This window comes from Accipiter gentilis, chromosome 7 (genome assembly GCF_929443795.1).
Source record: "Accipiter gentilis chromosome 7, bAccGen1.1, whole genome shotgun sequence".
In the NCBI taxonomy this organism is placed as follows: Eukaryota; Metazoa; Chordata; class Aves; order Accipitriformes; family Accipitridae; genus Astur; species Astur gentilis.
The window spans coordinates 4,273,514-4,296,780 of record NC_064886.1 but is presented as its reverse complement, the minus strand read 5'-3'; the positions used below and the strand labels follow the sequence as shown (position 1 = coordinate 4,296,780).

Here is a 23,267-nt window from a genome sequence, read left to right as displayed (position 1 = left end):
CGGGGATTTAGAATTTCCCAGTGTGATCCCCCTGGCACCAAGGGACAAAGGAGATAAAGATATTAGAGCCCAAGTTTTCAGTACAAGCCTTCTCTTAAGTACTGATTCAAAATACAGCTTTACTTGTCAAGCTGTGAAATGCCAAGTATATCTACATGTCTCAAACTTATTTGTTTGGAGGACAAGACAAATACTACCAATTAAAAAGCTCCACATTAGTTTTCATCCTTACTCAGGTTTACTGAAAGGTTCTTGGATTTAATACTGTTTATGGCAACATTTTAATGTTACCAGGAAAGAAGAGCTTTTGGCCAGGTCTCTTCATAGAGCAGAAATTTACACAAGGGTTATAAGGCTCATTGGGGCTAATCCCCACTAGCATTATACATCATCTGACAGTTGCCAAGGAGACAAGGATAATCTCAGTGAGACAAGATATGTGAGAAGGGTATTTATGGACATTTGCCTAACGATGCTGGTGGAATGCACCAAAAAGTGATTGAGTGCCTTTGAAGTACTGCCTCTTCTGTGGTGAATATGGGAGGCTGTTGGTACACAAGCAAAAAAATTCCCTGTGATATTAAAGCAGCAGCAACTTGGCCATGACGTTTCCAATTTTTCCTGCAGTGGCCTCATCCACTGTTGCACAAAGGGGCAGACAAGGCTTTTGCGGTGTTGCAAGATGGCTGCCCATCTGTCTGCACTCTGCGGCATCAGCAGACTGTGTAAGTATAAACAAGCCGTTTTGGTCTGTGGTGCTGACGCAGGCTTAATGAAAACTGTCTGCTTCACGTGCTTGAAATACTAGCAGGTGCCTCATGCAAGTGTCTTGTATGCTAAGTGATGTGAGGGGAAGGAAGAGTGGAGGGGGTGTATATGTATATATAGGCGTAGATGTGTATGTGCTTTGGCGATGGTTTTCCAGCATAACCAGCTGTTTCCTCCTTCCCTGTCCCCAGGGTGAGCCCAGTTGCACCATGGCCAGCTGGCTCTGGGTGTTTCTGTCACATTTCCTGAGCTGTGGGAAGGGTTAACATCACGGGCTACTTGTTATGTGGGTCTGAACAGGCATTTTGGTCAATTAGGCCATTTTCCCTGACCTGGGGTGGCTTTAGCTCTGCTCAGGGAGATTAAAAGAAGCAGGAGAGCTAATATCTTCATTTGAACAAGTTCATGCTTGGAAAGTCTTCTGCATCACCTGTTTCACAGCAAAATATTTTCTTGTCAGTGTGCTCCCTGGCCATGAGAAGGGGCAGATTGATGGAGGAGGCCTGTGCCTGGGACCCAGGAGCGCTAAAGCTGTGTGGTCTGGAACTGTCCCACACTGGGCAAGTTGTCCCTTCCTGTGTTGAGGTGAGGCAGTGACCTGTAATGAAGGGAGAAAGGCTGCCTGTCTCCTTCCCTCTCCCCCAACTTGACCTTCTTAGTCTGTGGTACTGTCTCCTGATGGAAGATTATGAAGGATGAGAAGACAGAAGGAATTTCCCAAGTTTTGAAAGCCTGATGCAAATGACTCCTTTGAAAGGAAGGAGCTGCTGAGAGCCAGCCTGCAGCTGCCGGGCTGTGTCTCATGGTGCCAGAGTTAATCTCGGTAAGCAGCTCTGAGATACTGGGTTGGATAATGCTTGGAATGGAGGAGGCCTCTTGAAATTAAGTAAATCAACTTGTTAATCCTCTGTAGGTGGGTTTTGAAGAGTTGTTTTAGATTGTACAAACCGGTGGCTACAATCTCAGTAGAGGTTTCTGCAGTGGCACCTGCCCTCCCTCTAAGGGGTTCAATGTAAAATGGTGCTTGGCCTGTCTACTCCAGCCAGCCAAGAAAATTGCTTGTGAGCAGTGTTTCTGCCTGCCTCCAGTTCTGCTCTTAAATGGCACCATTCTCTATTTGCTTGTTCTGGGGTCTGTGTCCAGCATGGGCTCCATGTGAAGGCAAGGTGCTGCCCAGGAGATCTTGAGGTGCCTGTGTTTACTTAGCTTTAAAAGCACCAGTGATATGCAATTGCATCTGGCAGAAAAAAAAATAATGCTGTTCCCAAGTGTGTATGATCCTTTTCACCTCTCCCTCTGGGCTTATTCCTCCATACTGTGAAAACAAGCCAGATGAGCCTGAGCAGGTTGAATAGTGGCTTTTTGGGCTGTCTTGCCTTGACTGAGATGAATATGGGGTAGCTCAGCAGATCTGGGGGTAGCAGTTTCTTGCAGCAGAGGTTGGTAAAGCAGCCCAAGACTGGGAGACCCCTCTTTGTCTGCAGCTCTGCAGGGTCAGGGCCTGTGCCCATGGCACCAGTGCTTCAGGCACAGAAAGGCCACCAGGAAGAGGGTAGTATTAATGATATCATCAATTTCATAAGCATTTGCCTTGAGCTCTTAAAGTTTTGAATATTTATTAGTTAGTCTTCACTAAGATGTCTGGTCCCTTGTGCTAAGGTGGAGAGGGAAATAAACAGTAAGAAGCACAACATTTAGGAAGAATTTGTGCACAAAGTGAAGTACAACATCCAGTAAAGCCTAGGGAAATAAATCTCGCTGGAATAGAGGCAAAAACCACAGAAATAATTTGAGTTAGGAAATCCCTTTGCAACTTCATAGCTGATCAATAGATGTTATTTGGACAAATATCACACTGCTAAAGGCTACAAACAATCTCTTTTGAACAAACACGGTCATTTTGGGATTTCTCATTTGGCTTCATCTAAACAGAAATCTGCTGGAAAGTGTGAATCCCTCAGTACCTGAGTCTGTTCAAGAGCTCATGTTCAAGCAAAGTTTGGAAACTGCCTCTGAATAGTCCCCTGTTTACATTTGTTTTCACCCTTCAGTTACTTTATGCCCATATAGAGTGAAAATGCAAGTCTGTTCCAAAGCCTTAGAGATCACTTATTTCTTGTGAGTATTCCTTCAGGCTTCTCTGCCTCTTTCTTTCAATATTCATAAATAGCAAGAAGACTTGACCTGATGTTACTGAAAGTCTTGCCTGCATAAAAGAGAGAGAAACCTCTGAAGGCCTCTTTCAGACTTAACTTTGCCTAGTTCTTCTCATGCCAAGGCAAAAATTGGCCAGCCCTGCCTGGCTGGTGACTACTTGGCCATTTCCCAAAAAGCTTCCTTTGATGGAGACCTTGTAGAATCTCTGGGCCATTTGTTCTCCTACTCAGATAACCTTACAGCTAGGATGTTTCCCTTCATGTCCAGTCTAATTCTTATCCTACAACTTATACACATTGTCCTCTACATAAGGGATATGGAGAATAAAGTTTAAACTCTATTAAGGAGTAATGTCTGGACTACTAGCTTTTTCTTGGGCTGGTACACTTACAGTATGGGACATAGCTCACTAAATTCCTAATACATGCTTTAAAAAAAACCCAAAACAAGCCACCCAATTCATCCCCATTCTGTATAATTGGGAGAAAAGTTCAAACTCTTGTGTAGTCTGCCTAAGTGGAGAGGAGATTTTTCCTTTACTAGGGTCTTGTTTGTCACCTTACACTGACAATTATTGCCTAGTCTCTCAGTGCCTCAGTTTTCTGGTGTTGCAATAAAATCTATGCAAAACACTTGCTAACCAAGCAAAGAAACAAAGGAGAACTCTTCAAGTAATTCTCCAAAAGGTCCCCTTCTGCTAAAACTTGTGGGTGTTTATTTGGTCCTGAAGCAAAAGCTACTGGGACTATGGACCTCTTCTGTAAGTATAGGCCCTTCCCTCTAGCAAGTGTTAAGGTTTGTATCTGCCTCCTGGTCCTGGTGTGAGCAACAAAACTGCTGGTGTGTACTTGAGTTGCAGAAGACTTCAGTTTTCCTTGATCTGAGCTTGTAGGCAACCAAATACAAGGGTGCTTTGTTCAACAAATAAACATGAACAACCTATGCTAAATAGTTGCCAAATGGAATAGCTTTCTAAGAGCACCCCTGTTACTATAAACTGCCAAGTCTGGAAGTGGATTCAGGAACAGACTTCCAAGGATGTAGAGAACAAGGGAGTCGCAAGGCTAAATTTTCCCCTCTGGGTGTACTGAAAGCGGAGGCCAAGCTAACCCCAAAGGAACTGAGGGATAACATGGTCTCACATCAGCTTAAGGAACAAACTTGCAGAGACAACTACCGGCCTGAGGCCAGTGATAACTTAAGCCTCAACTGATTTTTGAGATGTATCCAGGAGGGGGAGAAAGACTGAGGGACAAAAGGGAAGGGAGAAGCAATAAAGACAAAATACAATAGATATTTATTTTTTTTTTTTAGGTCAGATGAACTGCAAGAGTGGAACTAGTAAATGATATTTAAAGGGCAAATTCAAGTGAGCTGGATGCTTTAGGCACCCATATATCCCCAGATCTTGTAACTGTTCTGTTATAGCTCTACATTTCTTACAGATCTGCATTACTGTGCTAGTCTTGGTAGAATCATAACCCAGCTGAAACTATCAAAGTAATTCTTCCTTTTAAAGGTGTTCTTTATATCCTTCAGCATTAGGACCTTCCAGGGAAGAATAGTTAGGAGATGGTGAAAACAGTTAATGGAAATGTTCCCAACACTTCTGATCTTGGCAGTCCCCTCCCCATGCTCCCCCCACCCCCCCACCCGATACCGATGGGGATCTTGTCCATGAAGGAAATCTGGTGCAAATCTCTACAGCTACAGAACTGAGCTTTTACAGGATACCTAACGAAAATATTGTCAACCTGTATCTCTTCCAAATGAAATGCTCTCTTGGCCTACTTATGAGCAGCCTTTTACCCCAGTCACTCTGTCATGCAGGTCACTTGATTTATGTCCTAATCTGTCAGTTGTCTCCTGTTGTACTCTCGCCTCTAGACTGCTGCTTGTTACCATCTATGGTGGCATTTCCCATCCCCATGGGTGGTACTGCCAAGCATAAGCCAGCTCTGTATTGCATTGCAGCATCCATCAGAAGTCAGCAAGAGAGTCTTTCTCATCCTGTTCTCAAAATAAACTGGGCTTTGCTAAATGCTATTCTAAACAAAATGTTGATTAAGCTCTAGGTTGTTTTGCAAGGGGCCTTTATGATTTCATGGGTAATCAGAGCACCTAACACAGCTGGCAAAAAAGTCAGTATAGACGAGACCTCCCTCTTGAGCTATTGTCTACTAAATTGCATTTAGAAAAAGCAATCCTGCTTGGAAAAAAAAAAAAAAAAGGAATTTAAAGACTTTCATTATAAGGTGTGCAAACTTTATAACCCAGAATGGCTCTTTAAAGATCAAATGCTTTTAATTGGGTTTTTCTTATGTAGATATTTGCAAAGCCTTCAGTCATGTTTAGCTCTGGTTCTAGCTGGTAATGCAGTGGCTGGATGCAAACACCTTCTGTGTCCTACTTTCTAGATTCTCCTGGAGGAAGTGTTTACAGCAAGTGTGAATAAGCAGAAATATTTTGAAAAAATCTCTTCTGCCCACATGGTCCTACCTCTGAGCTACTGCATAATAAAACAATTCCTATAAACATAAAGACCTGGACCCAAACGGAATAGCCACTTGAAATTTTTTGTGCAGTGCAAGAGGGGAGGAAGGGACTCATTCAGATTTTTATCTCCTCATCCCAGAACAACTTCAGCTTCAGTTTCACGTTGGATTCCTGCTTTCAGATGTTCACGGCTTAGTGATGCTGCTAATGTCTCAAAGCAGAAGCCTTGCAGAAACCTTCAAAATCTCTTCCAGAACTACTTTCTAGAGGTGAAAGCTGGGCTGTGAGCTGGGTTCAGCTGAAGTGCAGGGAAGAGCAGTGTACGGCTGACTACTAGGTGCTTAACACTTACGTATGTTTGTCCTAGACAGTGCTCTGGACACCCATTCCCTGCTGCTCTGCTGCCCAGGGTGTGGGGGGCAGGGAGTCTGGGCTCTGGGGGTGCCTCATGGGGCCAGTCTCTCTTGCTCCATTCAGGCACCCCAAGCCTCTGAGGATGTGAGATGTGCCATACACAGGGTGGAGATTAAGTGGCTCTGGCAGATAATAATTTCTGTTGCACTGTGCTCCCCGAGCTGGACTTACAGTGGGAGATGCATTGTGCCAAACCCTGGTGGAGTCACCCTTGTGTGGGCTGACTGACCTGCTCACAAGGGGCTCTTTTTACCAAGGAAATAAAATGTTTACCTTTCCCCTAGCAGGCTCAAAAGCTCATTGTGGGTGGTGTGGACAACAGGCTGCCTTAGGCTGGGAGATCTCCGGGGTGATTTTGAGGGAAAAACTGCCAGTGAACGGGCAAGGAAACGCACCTGGGGGCTCATGAAGTGGCAGATGCCGGGGTCGCATCCCGGCAGTGAGCTGAGCCCACGGGGGTGACAGACAGGCCTCTGCCACCCACCCACCCGCCTGCCTGCCTCGGACGTCACAAGTGCGTCTCCCTGCGTGTCTGCTGACTGTCACGGCATTACAAGCACAGAAATCACACCCGGTTGCTACAGCAACGTCACCAGCTGGGACCGTGGTGTGCTGTCACCTAGCAACCAGCAAGGGGTCCCTGGGGATGGCGGGGTCCCTGCTCCACTGCCCCAGGGAGGATGAGGGTCCCACCCAGCCCCTGGGACTGATTGATGCTATCCTTTTTCCAATGAGCAGCTATTTATGTGATTCTGCTTAATAGTAACATGATTTTTTTTTTTGCCTTTATAGTAATTTTTTTAACCCTTTCCATACAGAGGGCTTTGCACTGTGGTTCAGTAGCAGTGTGTATCCCTGTTTTATTCTGTGTACTGCTTTCTGCCCATTCCCTCATTGCTCACTGGTTCTTAAAGCAAAGGATACAAGGGTAAAAATCTTGCATGAAATGGGTGGGTGCAAAATCTTTGGGCAAACTCTGTAGGGATGCCCCCCTCATCTTTGCTGAAATTATTTCTTCGGTGTTTGCTGCATTTATGCCTTAGTGTCCAGATGGCCCTGTTCCAGTTGGCTCCTGAAGCTCTGGGTGCCCTAAAATGGGGTTAATGGGTGCTGCAGGCTTGGCCAGACTTTCAGCAGAGGATTGAGCCTTTCTTCCTGCCTGTCTCCCTTCCTCCAGATGGATGGTGGGTAAGTGCCACTCAGCAGTGGCCTCAAGATGTTTCTTCATTACCTTCTAGGGCACTGAATCATTTCATTGAAGGACTTTGCAGGCAAGAACACGCAGCTGCCGTCACGTCCTATATTTACAGCTTTAGCATAGAAAGGCTCGGCACTCCAGTCCTGATGTGGCATGAAGCTGAATTATTAACAAGTGCACTCTGCTAGGGGAGAAGTAGCTGGTGAGAAGGAGCCTTTCCTGCATGTGCGCTTATCAGTATTCACTGGGTGATCAGGGATCTGGTTATGTGGTGCTGGGATCTGCTGATGATCCAGAGGTGCGGGGAGCTGGAGAGTGCTTGATGTGGTTAATGAGAGGTTTGCTGGCTTCAGTGTTTGGCTCTGTCTTGTGCTGGTATCTGCTTTCCTCTCGCCTCACCATGTGCAACATAAGTGTGCCTTATGCCAGGCACAAAGCAATGCTGGAAGGGCTGTCTGCCTACCCCCAAGGAGTAAGCAGCCCTACCTAAGCTGCCATGAAAAGCAGGTACTCGAGCCCCTTCAACAGGGAAGAATGCTGCCTTTTCTTGTACAATCTCCCCCCTTCATGGAATTTAGACTGCTCAGAGGTGATGCAGATCAAGATTTACTATGCAGGACTCCATGCACTACTGAGTAGATTAGTACGGAGTTCCTTACAGTAAGCTACTCCGTACTGAATAGGTCCAGTAAACCGTTTGAGCCACAGCAAAAAGTAGAGGCTTTTTTGTGAAAAAGAATTCAGTGTAGTGACTGATTTGCACCTTGAAATGTGGGACTAGTCAAAGCAACTCTTCTTGAGCCTAGGTCCACTCAGGATCCTCTTCTGTCTAAAAATAAAACCCCTGAAGCAGTACTTAAATTCAGCCTGACTTACTTGCCTCTGTGCTAAGTAAGCATGGAGTTTCCCAATATACCCTGCTGGGCTTTTGGAGACAACTTAATAAACAGGAAACATAAGGAGGCTTGTATTAAGCATCTGTACAGATAAAATAAGAAATTAAAGACAAGCTAGCTCCTAGTGTAATGGCTACAGATCTCTAGCATGGCAAAAGCAGTGAATCTTGCCCAGCACTCTTGTTCCAGTAACTTTTTAAAATGATTAGTCTGGATTTCTTAAAATGAACATTGTTCCTATGCTGATAGACCCAACAAACAGCCATTCAGAAAAATCTCTTCAAATCAATAATTGACAACAGAGCTGCCTCTCTTGTAAGTGTGTTGGTGACCACAAAAGGATGTATTTAAAGTAAAAGTGATTTGGAAAGGGTAATATAATATGGTCAGCTAATTTTTGAATGAAAACACGTTTCTCTCAAATAAAAACCAGGCAGTGCCTGCCAGTCCTCTGAAGCTACGCCGCATGTTGCAGTGTAAAGTTAGAAACAAAACTCCTTCAATTGAAGTATTTCTGAAAGGAAGGGTTTGTGGCTAGCAAATAAAAGCTCCTTTGGAGACTTGTGGGCTGGCTGATCATTTTCTTGCTGTACCAGAGGGATTGGCTGAAACACCTCATTCTTTGTAGCAGTGTGTTGGCACTAGATGCTGAGTGAATATACGAACTTGGTGATTGAGGGCCCCTCTGAGGGATGCCGTGGCAGCCGAGCACTCCTTTCGAAACACAAAGAGCTATTTCAGCGGTGCGAGATGATACGCTTCTTCCTGCCACTGAAAACAGATTTTCAGTGCAAAAACTACCTGAGCTTGACATTGTGAAATTACTTCCTTGTGCTCTATGTACCATACAAGAAGCCCAACTGAACTGGGAAGGATATATCCTCTCCCAAGCTACATGCAGCAAACAGTTACAGAAGCCCAGAGCCTGATAGCAGGAAATGTGTGGGAAAGCCATCTGGTGAAGCCACCTAGAAACAGTGTGAAAGTCTTTTTTCATTCACTTCCTGACAAAGTAGTAATGTTGCCTCATTATAGGAGGAGGGCTGCTTGTTATTATTATTTGCATTAGTAGTTCCTAGAAGCCCAAAGGTGGGGACAGGACTCTTGCTGTGTTAGGTGCTGTGGGCACAAGTAAGAAGAGACCTTTCCCTATACCAACTCCCTCCAAATTTTATAACATAAAAGGACAGAAAGCATAGGATTTTTTTTTCCAAATGGCAAACTGAAACAGATGGAAGAGACTGAAGGAGATGGAAGCAGAACACGTGATCAAGCCTTGACTTTCTCTGCAAAACTGTACTTTGACTCCTATACTTTATCTTTGAGCATTTATGGTGAGTGGTATGTACCTTGGCATACTCCTTGCAGTGTGCTCTGCAGTTCTCCTAGGTAAAATCAGCATTTAGCTTGGTGTGGGCACACTGCTGAGAGTTACTACATGCTTTGCTGTGCTGAGGCAAGGGAAGGGAAATCAAATCAAAATGCAGACAGGATTTTAATCATCACTTAGCAAATTAAAAAATAAGGTTACCATGGAGTTCTTAAACTTGATCTTTGGCATCTGAATCATGTCTTTCACTATGAGCTCCCAGTCCAGCCCACCTAATTTCCCCATGGTTTAATACTGTTATGGCCCTGGGCAGTACCTCCGTTCTGCAAAAAGCACAGAACCACACCAAAGGCTGTATTTCAAGAGAGGCAAAGTTCCTTATAGCCTACTTACTATTATTAGATATGTAAAGTTCTCCTATATCATCTTATCTGAAGACCTCAAATCATTTTACAGACCTTATTTTAGCCTCTTGGCAACTCTGAGGCAAGACAGTTATCCCCATTTTTAGAGACTGAACAGACTTAAAATCCCTATCCTTGAGTTTTCCTTATCAGTCTTTGCCAGAATTGAGGATGGACTTTTTCAGTCCCATGCTTTAATTGCAAGAAGAGCTTTCTAGGTCCCTTTGCTATCCTTGTGTGGGTGTGTGGGACTGTGTGCTTGGTTGGTTAGCATTTGTGTCAGGTTTAGATGAAAAAAATATGTGCTTGGGTTGGCCTTTCATCTCTGGGGAAGGCAGGGTTAAAAAAATGTCCTAAAGCTTAATTAGTCGGTGAAAGAATATCATAGCAGCAGGAAGGAGGAGGGGTAGGATGAAGGAGATAGTGGATGCTGCCCTGCTTTGAGGTAAAGGGGCTGAAGCCCAGGGATTCCATAAGGAGCAAGCAGGACCATGTGGGTTCATAGCTCATGAGGCCGAGACTGTCATTTGACATATAGAGTCTAGTGCCAAGGGAATACCTTCTCCAGGAGAGAGATACTCAAATATTGTGAAATTGGGCCACGAGGTGTTTATTGCTAAAAACTGTAGAAATTCAAATTTAAAGAGCTAATACCTACTAGTGTAGACTGACTTGTACCAGAGAGCAACCTGTATTTCTGCCCTATGAGTGAAGCCTCTAATAGGGTATACAGTGTCAGATGGGGCAGAGTTGACACTCTGAATAAGGCTTTCATTGCCTTATCCCAGACTTCTCATAACCCTCTCCTCCCAGACAACCCACTGTGGCACAAAATGCAGGTGCGAAACACAGAACCAGGAAAGCAAGGAGGATACCAGCAACACCTCAAAGTTCACAGCAGCTCTAACAGCACTTCTTTGTAGGGTTTTTCCTCTCCCAGTGCTCAGTTCATGATCCCTAGCAAAACTCCAGCCTATGGCAATATGGTTGTAGGCAAGCACATCCATGCAGCTATATTTGTCCTTTTTATTTATTGAAAGTCTAAGTAGTTAGCAGGAGCTAGAACTATGTGGGTGCAGGGTTTAAGTACTACCATTGCCTCAAGGATTACATGCATAACCTCTTCAGAATTAGAGATCAGACAAATAAGGCTGCGATTGCGCTATGGAGCAGCAAACGTGTAATACTAAGCACCCAGTAATCAAGTGCTAATATAATGCTGAGATTTTAAAAAGCCTCAACTAAAGCCCTGGGTGAATGACAACAGACCACTCCCAACTGTGTTTCAATTTGCCCAGATTCTCATGATTCTAGGAAGACTGTTTACACCCTTGCTATATCCACTTCTATATTTGAGTTACTACCAAGTTTTGTCCAGGTGACAAACTCAACGAGCACCAAATTGTGCCTCAGCAAGCGTTAGCTGTCTCTATCAGTCTGCCTTGTCTGCGCTGGAGAACAACAGTCCTCTCCTCCAAGCTGGGAGCAGTGCTGGGTTGGAGCAGGGAGGGCAGCACCAAGACTCAACTTTTTCCCAGAATGTTGCAACTCTGAAGTGGGTGGATGAAGACTATTTCTGGCAGTAATAGGGAGTCGAGGGAACAAAACCCATGTGTGGACATTGCATGCTGGTAGACCTAAGTTGGTGGTTCCTTTGCACAAGGTTTAGCTGAGCGGCTGTCTGAGCATCTGGGCTGCGAGAGGCTCCTGTAGCATGAGTGTCACGTCAGGATAATCCCATGCGGTTTAAAGCCCAAAGCAAGCTGTCTGGTATTCCTCTCCTAGACTGATCTTTCAGTTTGTGCTTATGCTGGGACCATAACAAATATTACATTTTCCAGTCAGTGATGGAAATCATGCATACACAGAAAATCATTAAGGGTCACCAAATCTGATGGGAGCCAAGTTCTTAGCCCTGGGTAAGAAACCTGACAAAATACAGGAGCTCTGCAAGGGCTTGGGTGGAATCTTTCATCTGTGTTGTATGTGAAATATGCTCTGTGCAGAGGATAGGTGAAAGATCTTCACTAGCTCTTCTAGGGAGATATTGCTTTAAAAAGATGGATAAACTTAGCAGTGTTCCTGAGTTAAGGAAGTTGGGGGTCTTTTTGGGTTTGTGGTTTTGTTTTTTAAAGCCCATTAAAACAAATCCACAGACTAAGTGGCTTTTTTAGTACGTGACAAGAAAATCTACAGCAGAATGAGGAATGATTTCCTCAAGTGTCAGTACAGTGTTATACCCAAGACCTGCTCTTCTCACCTCCAGAGGCACAGGAAAACTGCATAGTCAGATCGAGTAAAGACAAGTGAAGAGACCTGTACACTTGGCCCATTTCAGAGTCTTCTGGTCCTAGTGTTTTAGTCGAGGTGGACCATCCCTTAGCCAATCCCTGTGTCAGCCCCAGAGACTCAGCCCTGACAGAATCTAGTCTGAAATGTGCTCTTACAACATTAGATGGGCTTCTTCCATGTGAGTCTGTGGTGTGTGTTTTTGTTCTATGCTATTTTGGGGATAAGCAACTGGTGAGAAGAAAAAGCTTTCATCTGGTAGATTAACTGTGTTCTCAGGCATTAAAATTATGGTTTGTACTAACTGTCCAGTGGGGAGAAAAAAAACAGGGTTCTTAATTCTAGAAGACAGGTTAACTTCTGGGGGAGAAGGCAGAAACTGTTAAGTCTTTTGCTGTCAAAAAGAAACCCATGCTTGGAAGTATTTGGTCAATTAGGCTGATTTGTAGCAGCCCCACTATAAATCCTCTTTCATTCAGATGCAAGTTAAGCTCTTTTCTGAAACATGCCATTCCAAGGAATTTCAGTAGGTTCTCACACATCTGACCATGGCAAAGTTATCTGTAGGGACACACCGTCTTAGAATGACATGGTATGTTCAATTCTACAACATTATAGCCGATGCATGTCAAAAAAGGGAGGCCAGCAAAAAGCCTTTCACCTCACTGTCACAGATTAGCCTTTTTCTTGTGTGCTACATTTGTTCCGCTTATTTGTAAATTAGAAACAGATTTTCTAAATCAGTTTTGGATAAAAAAACAGTTGCGAGACATCTATGCAGTAAATGACCACTCAACCCAGAAACATAACTGTTTTGCCAGTGAAATGCAGTACTCCTTAAAGGTGTAAAATTCAGTTTAAAGACAGCATCTTTTATAGGGACATCTATGTAATTTGACCAGATGCAGAACCATTTTTTTTTTTTCCTTAAAGAGGAAGCTTTCCCACTTATTTACCCGAAAGTTGGTTCATAGCAGAGCTGCAAGCCTTTCCCATGACGAAGGCGGCCAGGTGCCTGCCCTCACCATGCTGCAGTGACTCACCCTGCTGAGCTGGTCCAGGAGTCTTTGGTTCTGTTCGGAGAGTTCCTGGACGGCCCGTGTCTTCTCGCGGTCAGCTTCACGCAGGTGAACCTGCTGCCTCTCCAGCTCGTCCTGCAGCTGTTTCACATCACTTTCCAGTTCAGACACCCTTCCTTCCCATTCTCCTTCTTTGTTCTCAAATCGCCTCCTTAGTTCATGTTTCTCTTGTTCTAGGTGCTAGATAACAGGGGGGGAGATGAGGTTAGGAAGGGAGGAAAAAAGTGAACACTGCCTTCTTTTCCTCCTCTATGCTTAGGGCTGAAACCTTTTGTGCAGGAAAGAGAATGGTACTAGAGCATGACAATGCCATGGAGGTGGCAATCCCATGTCAGGGCAGGTCACTGGCACTAAACTTGCTTTCCATTTTCAGCAATTGGCCTGTCCTTGGCCTCTGGAGATCAGCACATTGAATTTTTACTGAAACAACTGCCAAAAGAGTAAAGCAGGCCCATGTCAATAGGCAGAATATATAGTTCAGGCAGGCCAATTGATTTAGCAGAGCCTAGCTTTACTCCAAAGCAATATTTCAGTGGGCAGTGGAATAATTCTTTTAAAAATTGCCTTTATAGTCAAAACTACACAAACTGTATCCTTACTGCTGGTGAGGAATCTAGATGAGGCATCTTTCTTGTCATATGGGGCTTACGAACAAGAGTTGAATCATCTATCCATTTGCTCCTTCTATTCCTGACCTAATTAGTTGTCTGGTAGTTTGATAGTGCACAGTAACTCTATTGTTTGATGCAGTCCACTCTGGAATGGCAATGGATGCAACGAAGTAGTTTCTATAGACGTTCCATACATGCACATTCTGGGTTGCAGGTTTTTTTAGAAACCAGTCTCAGTTCTGGAGACTCTGCTCTGCTTAAGACTGGCTGGAAAACGAGGGACAGCACAAACCTGGTGGAACTTTTGCATGTTTTACAGGCTCAGTTAAATGAGGGCTTCACTGAATCAGAGCTGCAAATCAGGTCAAAACAGGTTTATGTTGTGCCCATTTGAAAGAATCCCTGCTCTGAAACCCTGAGCTTGAATTTCCCCTGGTGACTGAAGCCATGTGCATACTTGCAGAACAGTCACAAATTGGGGACATGGGCATGTCCCAAGATTAGCAGGGAAACCTGAAGAGCAGGAGCCCTCTCCTTGTTCATTGTCTTCTGTCCCCCAGAATAACCTGCTGCTACTCTATCAGATTCACCAGCCTTTTAGGAATGCATCTTAGCAAAGAATGGAAACCCACTGGGCCCAGCACTGGCAGTGCCTGCCCATTTTTCCCAGGGTATCATCCCCCAGTGAGCAATCCTCATGCCACTTCTGATAGGAGGGGAAAATAAACCTGCTAGGAGGAAAAGAAAATTGCACTGCATTTATGTGAAGTGGCTTTTTATTGCTTTTTAGAAACACAGGCTGTGAGGTGGCTGTTTCCCCTGGGTGCCTACTGCTGATGACACACAGCCTCCCTTGCAGCATCTCTGCCACCTTCCTGAGCAGGTCTGAATGTCAAAGCTCTCCACTTGTCCAGCAGCCCTCTAGCCTGCGTTATCACTAATCTTCCACCTCTTGCTCTGCAGAAGATACATGTTTTCTCTTTCTTGATCTTATCTCCAAATCCTTTCCTATGCTCCTTCCAGCGCAGTGTAGCAGCACCCTGCTTGTGTCCTTCCAAATCCTTCTGCAAATTTAGGACTTTCTGGAAAAGTCTCAAATGTAAGGGAAGGCTGATTAAAAACACTGGTCCAAAGCAAAAGTATTTCCCTGTGTTTCAGACACTAAAAGAGTAAGCACCCCTTGCAAATGAGAGTGCTACGTATTATTACAATTATTTTTAATGCAATAGGCAGGCATGAGATCCCAGCACCAGGCCCATGACAACCATTGCAAAGAAATCTTGTTTGTAGCCTGAGTGTGGCTGGAGCAGCCACAATTTCACTTTTAGCAGCACACTGAAAAATGCTGTCTTTTATAGCTCTGTCTCATTCACTGCTAGGCAACGTTTAGAAAGATCCAGGGCCTTCTCTAAATGGAAGATGAAACTTCAGCCTACTGAGGAGGAGCACTGCAGCCAAAGTTCCCCAGACATACTCAAATGTGATTTAGAAGGCACAGATAAGCCTTGTCAATCATTTAAAAACCACTTTAGTCCTTTGCTGCAAGAGAAAATCCACACTATATACAGCTCCAATAAATGGCCATCACACAGGCTGGAGTTAGAGGGTAGCAAAGAATATCAAGTTTATTCTGTTGTGATGGAGAAACCAGAACAGTGCAGTGGGGCACAGAGAGGCTGTTGCAAAGAGGGAGGATAAACCAGACTGGACGTGCTGACCAATTCCTCCTGCCTCTTCCTCTCCCAGCAGCTGTCTCCCCTCACCTGCCCTCATCCCAGCACCTGCATGGCTGCAGACCTGGATAGGGGTTTTTTGCATGTAGTGATGACAGGGCAAACTGCTGTCCTCAGTAGGGGAGTTTCTTGTTTTCCAAGTCTCACTCCATCCACCAGCTGCTCACTGATTTTTACACAGTACTGCTTTCTAAAATATGTTTTCTTCTGCAAACAGCTTCTCTTCAACTTAACTGAGCTGGGCTGGTCCTCATTTAAAGACATGAGAGCAAGGGGGAGTTTCCCAGCTTGGACACGGCAAGCTTCTCTGTGTCAGAGGAACGGAGGTATTAGCTGTTTTAATCCCTTACAGAGGATAAAACTGACTAGGATCACATATCAGAATTTATTACAGGACTTCAATTCCATGATTAGAAATTAATTTGAATTCAGGCTGTGAAGTGAAAGAGTTGCCAGAGTAGGTGTACGGTAGGAATGCTGCACTTCAGTAATGAACCCACAAAACTAGCACATATTTAGTCTTGAGGCAAAGCACTTGAGGAGCATGCCAGCACATTGGCTGCTGGGAAATGGAGAGGCTTCACTGAGCTCTTGTAACCAACTTTGAATTGCTAACCGGGAGAAAATCTCTCCTAAATGCTCCTTAAACATCACTGTATCAAATGCAATTGCCACCAAGGGTCTCAGATGAGACTTTGCTTCTGGTCATCATCAGAAAGTTCTTACCACAGGGAAGGAGGTAACAGATGTGGGTCCTTCCTCCCTGCTCCTCCAAAATTGAAAAGTTTATTGTGAAATTTTGTTCACTTCAGTGGCAACAGGAGGCGGCCAACATTTAATCGGCAGAGGCTAGGATTACCAGGCTTGTGTTGTAGAAGATTAATGTTCAGGTTTGATTTTTTGTGTGAAGTATCACTGTCTTAGATCTGCCAAACACAGTGGAAAAAATCTGACCCTTAAGTAGATAACAATAACTCCTATCAGATGGGTAGCCTGAAAAATAGCAGTCTGTTATTCAACTGGAAAGTTAGAGCAGTAGTAACGGGATGAAAAGATGTAAACAATTGGTTGTGTTTACCATCCCTTCATTCACCTTCTGAATGGGCCCATAAGAGCAGAGGTAAACATTTGGGGGATGTTATTTAAAGTACTATGAAGTCACAGTTTTTCCTCTCTCCTTTTCATCTTTACATTTTGCAAACAGCAAGTGGTATTTGAGGCTCCTGAACTCCCTAACAGGCAGCTCAGCAAGTACCTAAACTTGTGCATTTTTGCTTTAACAGAAGGAAAGGTTCTACTCCAACTCATCAGGAAAACCACGTCAGCACGCCTCATATGTCTGTTCTTGCTTAAAGATCAACCTGAAAACATTTGCTCTGGCAAATTTTAATACTCTGGGAAATTCTAATCTGATAAATAGTGCCAATAAACAACAATTAGAGCAAATGTCACCTTTGCTATTGTTTCTATCAGAATGGTAAATGCAGAGAGACTTCCCTGCAAAGAGCAAGCGATCAGCTAGGGTAAAGTGCTAAGTGTAATAATAGAGAGGAATTTTGTCAGGAGAACAAAGGCCATACAGTAATTTTACAAATCCTCTTGAACTTGAGACATGTCTGTGAGGAAGTAACACAGGAATATGCAGGACTGTGCAGAAAGAACTGGTCTAGGGCTGTGACTTGAAATTTGAATGTTAATCCAGCACTGTTCAAACTCTGTCCAGAAAGGTGAGAGAGGCTTTTTCTCAGCCTTCTAAGCAGTATTACTTGCTGGGAGAATTAAAATTTCAAGAGCATCTCTGAGAAGAAGAGTGGGGGTAAGAGTGGCTCTCTTACATAGTTGTGCGAGAGAGTTGTTCCAAAAAAAGCTGCCTGCACAAGTCTTTTTCTTTGTAATAGCTCTATTTCATCCTTAAAAATCAATAGATATCTCAATCCACTGAGGTCCTGGCAAACAGCTCTCTCCAGATACCTGTAGGTATTTTTCAGAGCAACCAGCTAACAGAGATGTATCATTAGGGCTTATCTCCTGCCATGCCTAATGCCTTAGCTGCAAGAGCTTAAGCGTAAGGGTTACATATGCTCTGTAGCTCAGTACCTGCTGTATAAATTTAACTTCCGAGGCATTTCCGTTAAGACGTGAGCCGAGCACAGTGCACATCTCCTTGACCAGGTGGTACCCGGGTCCTGGGGCAGAACGGCCCCCCCAGGAGCCTCTCGAAGCGAGGTGCTAAAGCCCGTCCCCGGGCCGATACGGCAGCTCGCAGGCGGGGAGCGGGGAGAACAGCAGATTTGCCTCCCCCAGGCCTGAGAGGGTTTTCTTAGACCCCTTTCTTCCCGATCACGGCCACAGGGAGTTCCGTGGGCTGCCCGGCAGGGCCGTGCCTGCCTGCCTGCCGCCCCCGGCATTTGGCGGGGAAGGGGCCGCTTTTCGCGGGGACACACCACGGGGCTCCCGGGGACCGCGGCCCTGAAGCGGGGGCCCTTGCGGAGCGCTGCGGGCCGGGGGGGAGGGAGGGAGGGAGGAGGGCGGCGGGGCCTCACCTCCAGCTTGTCGGTGAGCTCCTTGTGCATCCTCTCGTACTGGCGGCTCATGTCCTGGTTGCGCTCCAGCAGCGCCTTGCCCAGCCGCGCCGCCAGCACCAGGTCCTTCTCCTTCTGCCGGATCAGCGAAAGCAGCTCGGGGTCGCGGGCGGCAGCGGCGGGCGGCGGCTCCGGCGGTTCCCCGGCGGCGGCCAGCAGCGCCAACTCCTCCTCCAGGGCCAGCTCCAGGGCGGCGGCCGCGGCGGCCCCGGCGGCGGCAGCGGCGGCGGGCGGCTCCATGCCGCCGGCGCTGTCCGCCTCCGCCGGTGCTGACCCGGCGGCGGGCAGGCGCAGGCACGGCGCCGACATGGCCCTGCGCGCCGCCGCCGCCGCTCCGCTGCGCCCCCCGCGCCCGGCCCGCGGCTGCGGCTGCTGGGCGGGGAGCGCCGCCGCCCCCGGCCCCCGCCTCCCCCCCCCCCCCCCCCCCGGCGTCGGGCCCCGGCGGCGGCAGCGCCCGCGCACCGCGTTCGGCGACGCAGGGACGGGGCAGCTCGGAGCGCGGGGCGGGGGGACGCCGTGTGTTTGTGCGTGGAGGTTTCGTGCTTCTTAACTGTGGCCGGATCCTGCTGTGCCTGCTGGAGCCGGCTGCTGCCATCAGGTCTCGCTATTTCTGCTGCAGGCCCAGGCCAAAAATCCCCCCGAAGCATTGGCGTGGCCTGAAAAGCCCAAGGAGGGAGCTCGGCGGCTCCGAAGGGGCACGGCGCTTTCTTCCTGCTCGCTACCTGCTCCTCCAGATCTCTAGCTGGGCTCTTTTGGTTACGAGAGGAGCTCTCGGGATCTTTCTACTCGGTAGTTCACTCCTGGAGAGCGGACTACAGCTTCCAACAACCACTGGGGCTTGCTTTCAATTTCGGATTATTTCGGATGTTCCCGGATAACATTTGTCTTAAAAGCAGCCTTAGTGAACGTTGGGAGTTGTAGTCAATTCAGCTCACAGCACTTTTCTCTCTGGGAGGAGACTCTGTTGGCGGCAGGACCGGTTGGTTTTTCAGTTTTGGTTTTGTTGACTTTCTCCCCCCTTAGATTCGGGCATCACTTTCCTTCTTGCCACAGGAGGGAGGCTGAGGCAGAGTAAGGTGGGGTAAAACTGTGTCTTGTCACATTTGCTAAGACTGCTTTTCTTCAGTGTCTGATTATGCTTTAATTTCAAGTGAGGCTTTAATAGTGATTGAACGCTAGCATCTTTAAGGAAAACTGTGCTTTTGACTCCCATTTTCTACAGAAAGAAACAATGAATATTACAGCTTTTCTCTTTAGACCATGCTTCCATGGGGATTGCTTTCCTTCCTCCTACAGAAGATTCACTTAGACCATGTTAATCTGTATGCAGCTGCCCCAGCACATCAGTCCAAGGATGCTTTTGGCTAGGACAGTTGATGGCTGATGCAGTTTTCTAGCAGGGCTGGCTCCTGCCTCACGTCAGACCCAGGGCCCTGGAGAGCTGCTGATTATTCATATCGGTTAAAGCATGAATTGTGGGAATGCAAACTTCCCTCCGGCCATCTGCCACTGGGACTTAGCCTTTCGTGGGGATACGCCCCAACAGCCCAGCTAGCAGGACTTGTCAATACTTGGCCCTTTTCCTGGCAGCATCAGTTAATGCTAGTGGTGCTTTTTGTAATGTTAGCACCTGCTGTCCAAAGACCAGGCAGAGACCCGGTACCTCATGCCATGCTGCCTGCCAGCATCCGTTGGTAACTGTTGGCTATTATGACTGTGATTTCTTTTGGGCTGGTGACCCAGAGGTGACACATTCTTTATCTCATAGCAATTCCCCCAGGCACCAATTTTGCTAGCTCTTTTGTCCTTGCAATCAACTGACGCTTACATTACTGGAAAGCGGGACTCACCATAAGGCCAGATGATTTGAACAGTATTGGCCCTTTTAAAAGAATCCCCCTGCCCTGACACGGGAACTGTGCTTTCACAGATTTGATCATTGCTATTTAAACACAGGAGGGCGTTTAATATTTAAACTGATTGTGAGCACCTTCTGCTGGAAGTGCCTACTACAGCAAACCAAGCCTTCTGGTGTGATTAATGAAATCCACTGTGGCATTAATTTTCATCTCTAATGCTTCTTTCAGTGTATAAAACAAAAAGAGATTACACAGAGATGGTTTTAATCCCACAAACAAAGCCTGAAACAAAACGCATAGCTGCAGCTGTTAGGGTAGGGATGGAAAAAAAGCTATTGCCTGGATGGAAAGAAAAAACACATACAAACCAGTGCTATGTATTGTAGATATGCCACCATCTCACTCAGGCATTTATACAAGCTTAGTGCTCGTTTGGGGCCTATTGACTGCAAGACATAACAGTGTTATCCATAGTAACCTTGGATTAAAGCTCTGTTCACAGCACAACCTGTTATTAACTTCCACTTCAAAAAAAATCCATTGTCCTGTGAATTTAATTACTGATTTGACTTTTTAGAAATAGATCCCAATCAAATATCCATGAAAAACTATTAAGAATACAACACTACAGTTTCTTTACAGTTATATGGTGGCATTATCTATTAGGATCCTAAAATGTATCCCAGCTGAGAGCTGGAACAGTTGCCGTCCATAGGTAGACACCTGATGCCCATTTCTGCTCTTCTTGCCCTACTTAGGCTTGGTTACGTCCTTTGGAGAACTTCAGGCTAGAAAAAAGAAGAATGAGTTGAGTGAAATGAGTCAAACACGAGGGTTTTTTAAAATTGCACCACTCAAGCCTTATGCGAGACTTCACTACTCAGGTACTAAGAACTGCAAAGAGCGGGTAGTTCTTGTGGAGATTTACATCAAGCATTTCAGGAGCTGATGCTCTCACAGCGTGGATGGTTCCTGTGTGTACCGCACAAATTGTCTTTCAGCATGGACATCACTACAGGGATGACCCTTTCTGAAAAAAGGCCAGACTGATTCAAGCACACAAAGAACTGAGAGCAAGTGACTGATGCAAGTGATGTCATCACATAACACAAAAATGTCACCTTGTCCAGGACATACGAAGGCCTTGTCTGTGATATTAGGAAACAAGGGTGAAAATAAAGCGAGTGGTTTCTAAGATGGCCTATAAGAGGAGCAATCATTCATTTCTTGCTCAGTTGAAAAACTTACAGGGCTGTAAAAGAAAAGCAAGTAGCAAAAAGTTCTATCTTGTATGGGGAAAGAGGACAGCACTGACTTTGTTGCTAAGCAATTTTCCCTTCTTTTCCCCATCCCATGATTACCCAATTCAGTAAATAAGCCATGGGAATGGTTGGAGAATTTAACTCAAGGAGCCATTCAGGGCAATCTGCCAGTGCAATTCACTCTGCTAAACAGGTTCCTAAAGGAGCAAGATACTGAAACAGGCAATCCAGCTTAAGCTATGGATATGGCAATGTGTATTGTCCTCCCCAGAGGGTCAAGGAGAGGTGAACTCTAAGCTGTGCAGGCTTTTCAAGCCCATTGTCAAGTATATCGTTAAAACCATTGCTTTGAAATTAGTATTCTGCCTTCCAGGGATTTCACCAGTTGCTCTCTTCACAAAGGAAGTGTGGCAGAGGGTCTGGATCTTTGGTGGTTACACCAACAAATACTGGAGTATGTAGGACCGTACAAGTTAAGCAGGACAAAACATTTTTCACAGATCAGAAAAGCTGCAAATCCAATAAATGTCCAAGTGCTTCAATCAATACTTTCACCTCAGCTGTGAGGGCAGCACTCAGAAAGCAAGCACTGCAAGGGATCATCCTTTTTTATTTAGAATAAGGGGAGAAAAAGAAATGTTGCAGGAAAGCCACAGCCAGACCTGTAAAAGTAGATTATTGTCCTGTGCTTTTAAAGCTGACTGTGGTGAGAGAGGAATTCCCATCAGCATCCTTAATCTTCCTGTCAGTGAGCTGACAGTCTTCCAGGGGAGGTGGCACAAGCTATCAGGTTTCTTTTGCCACGGTCTCCCTCTCTTATCTTTTTAAATGATTAATTGCTTTATTTTCTCTTTGCTTTACTGCACTTTATTTCTGACAAATGTTTTAGTTATTCTGGTTGGTTGTGTACCTCCAGGCTGAGGTGTTTCAGTGTACCACAGCCTCCTGCTGCTGCAAGATGGGCAGCAAGAGGGGCAGGCAGCCTAAGAGAGTTTGCTCAGAGTTTGCAGTTACCCAAATGAATAATTAAAGGACATACGTGTCTTGCTTTCGAAGCAGGCCAGAACTGCAAAGCCAGAGATAAGACTCATGTGTGACCTTTTTTTCTCTTTACTTCTGTAATGTCCAAAGCTATCCAGTACGTGTGTGCCCAGGTTTTCCCTGGTGCTGCGTAGAGAAAATACAACATGGGAAAGTGTATTTGCAGAGGTTGGTAAGGGAGAAGAGAACAGAAACTTCTGGTTAAACAGAAGGGGAAAAAAAAGCTGTCGTGAGTGCTAGCCAAGCAACATGTAGTAAAATAAAAGACCATCCTGATTCTTCCCAAGGCTCAAGATCCCCACAGAGTTTCCAGCAAGTTTGTGTTGTTTTCCAGGGTTATCAACATTACGTCAGTTAAAGCAGAAAAAGCACTCATCCACCAAGGTGACTCATAAAATCGAAGTCAGGGGAAAAATCCCTTGATTGCTAAGGATATAAAGCACAGCCTGGGTGACTCAGGACTGCCTAAGGACAGAGTTGACACCATACTGTGCTCACCCTACTGCCTGCGTGTAAGGAACAAGGGGTGTAGTAGTTTTGACTCGTTATATGGCACATATGAGTATCATGCTGAGACATCTATGAATTAGAGATGTAAAAACTTTGTACTACAGCTTTTAGTCACTGTTTCAGGTGTGAAGTCTGGAAGCATGCCATAATGGTTTCTCCAGAACAATCTGACAGTGCTGGGAACAAGGAGAACTATTCTGGAGCTAGTGGATTTGCATGGCCAATATTTCAGGCCAGCTTGATTTGTTAGGGGTACCACACCAGCAACTTGACTTTGTTTCACACCTGGTCCTGACCAGCCATACAACATACATAGTACTTTGCATCTAGGCCTCCTTCTTGACTTCCCATGCTCCAGGTAGACTCCGGACACAAACAGTGTCCAAGCTGGGTCCCGCTTACTGGCACAATCTTCCAACGCTTATCGCAGGAGGGGTCCCATACTCTTGCACCAGCTGCAGGGATTGCCACCGTGTGCCTTCAGCATTGTGTTACAGACATATGCTACTCAGAGCGACTGCAGCACCACTTCTCATTGCTTCAAGCTTTCTCAGCTGGAGAAGCTGTAAAGAAACAAAAAATGTCTCGGGGACATGGTGAGCACAACAGGATCCAGGGCAGACCTGGGATGGGGCCAT

At 45.7% G+C, this 23,267-nt stretch overlaps 1 protein-coding gene across 2 annotated transcripts in view; it reads right to left on the bottom strand.

Annotated features, from left to right (window-relative positions):
• BICDL1 (BICD family like cargo adaptor 1) overlaps nucleotides 1-18,266 on the bottom strand; it is a 49,640-nt gene extending 31,374 nt beyond the window's left edge. For both annotated transcript variants that reach the window (XR_007506793.1, XM_049806663.1), the window contains exons 1-2: nucleotides 17,919-18,266; nucleotides 12,996-13,211 (exon numbers count right to left, since the gene is read on the bottom strand). Coding sequence is in view for 1 of the 2 variants with exons in the window: in XM_049806663.1 (XP_049662620.1) it covers nucleotides 12,996-13,211; nucleotides 17,919-18,266 (564 nt within the window). In the remaining variant the exon portion in view is untranslated. The remainder of the gene's footprint in view (nucleotides 1-12,995; nucleotides 13,212-17,918) is intronic.
• Nucleotides 18,267-23,267: the final 5,001 nt, after the last annotated feature.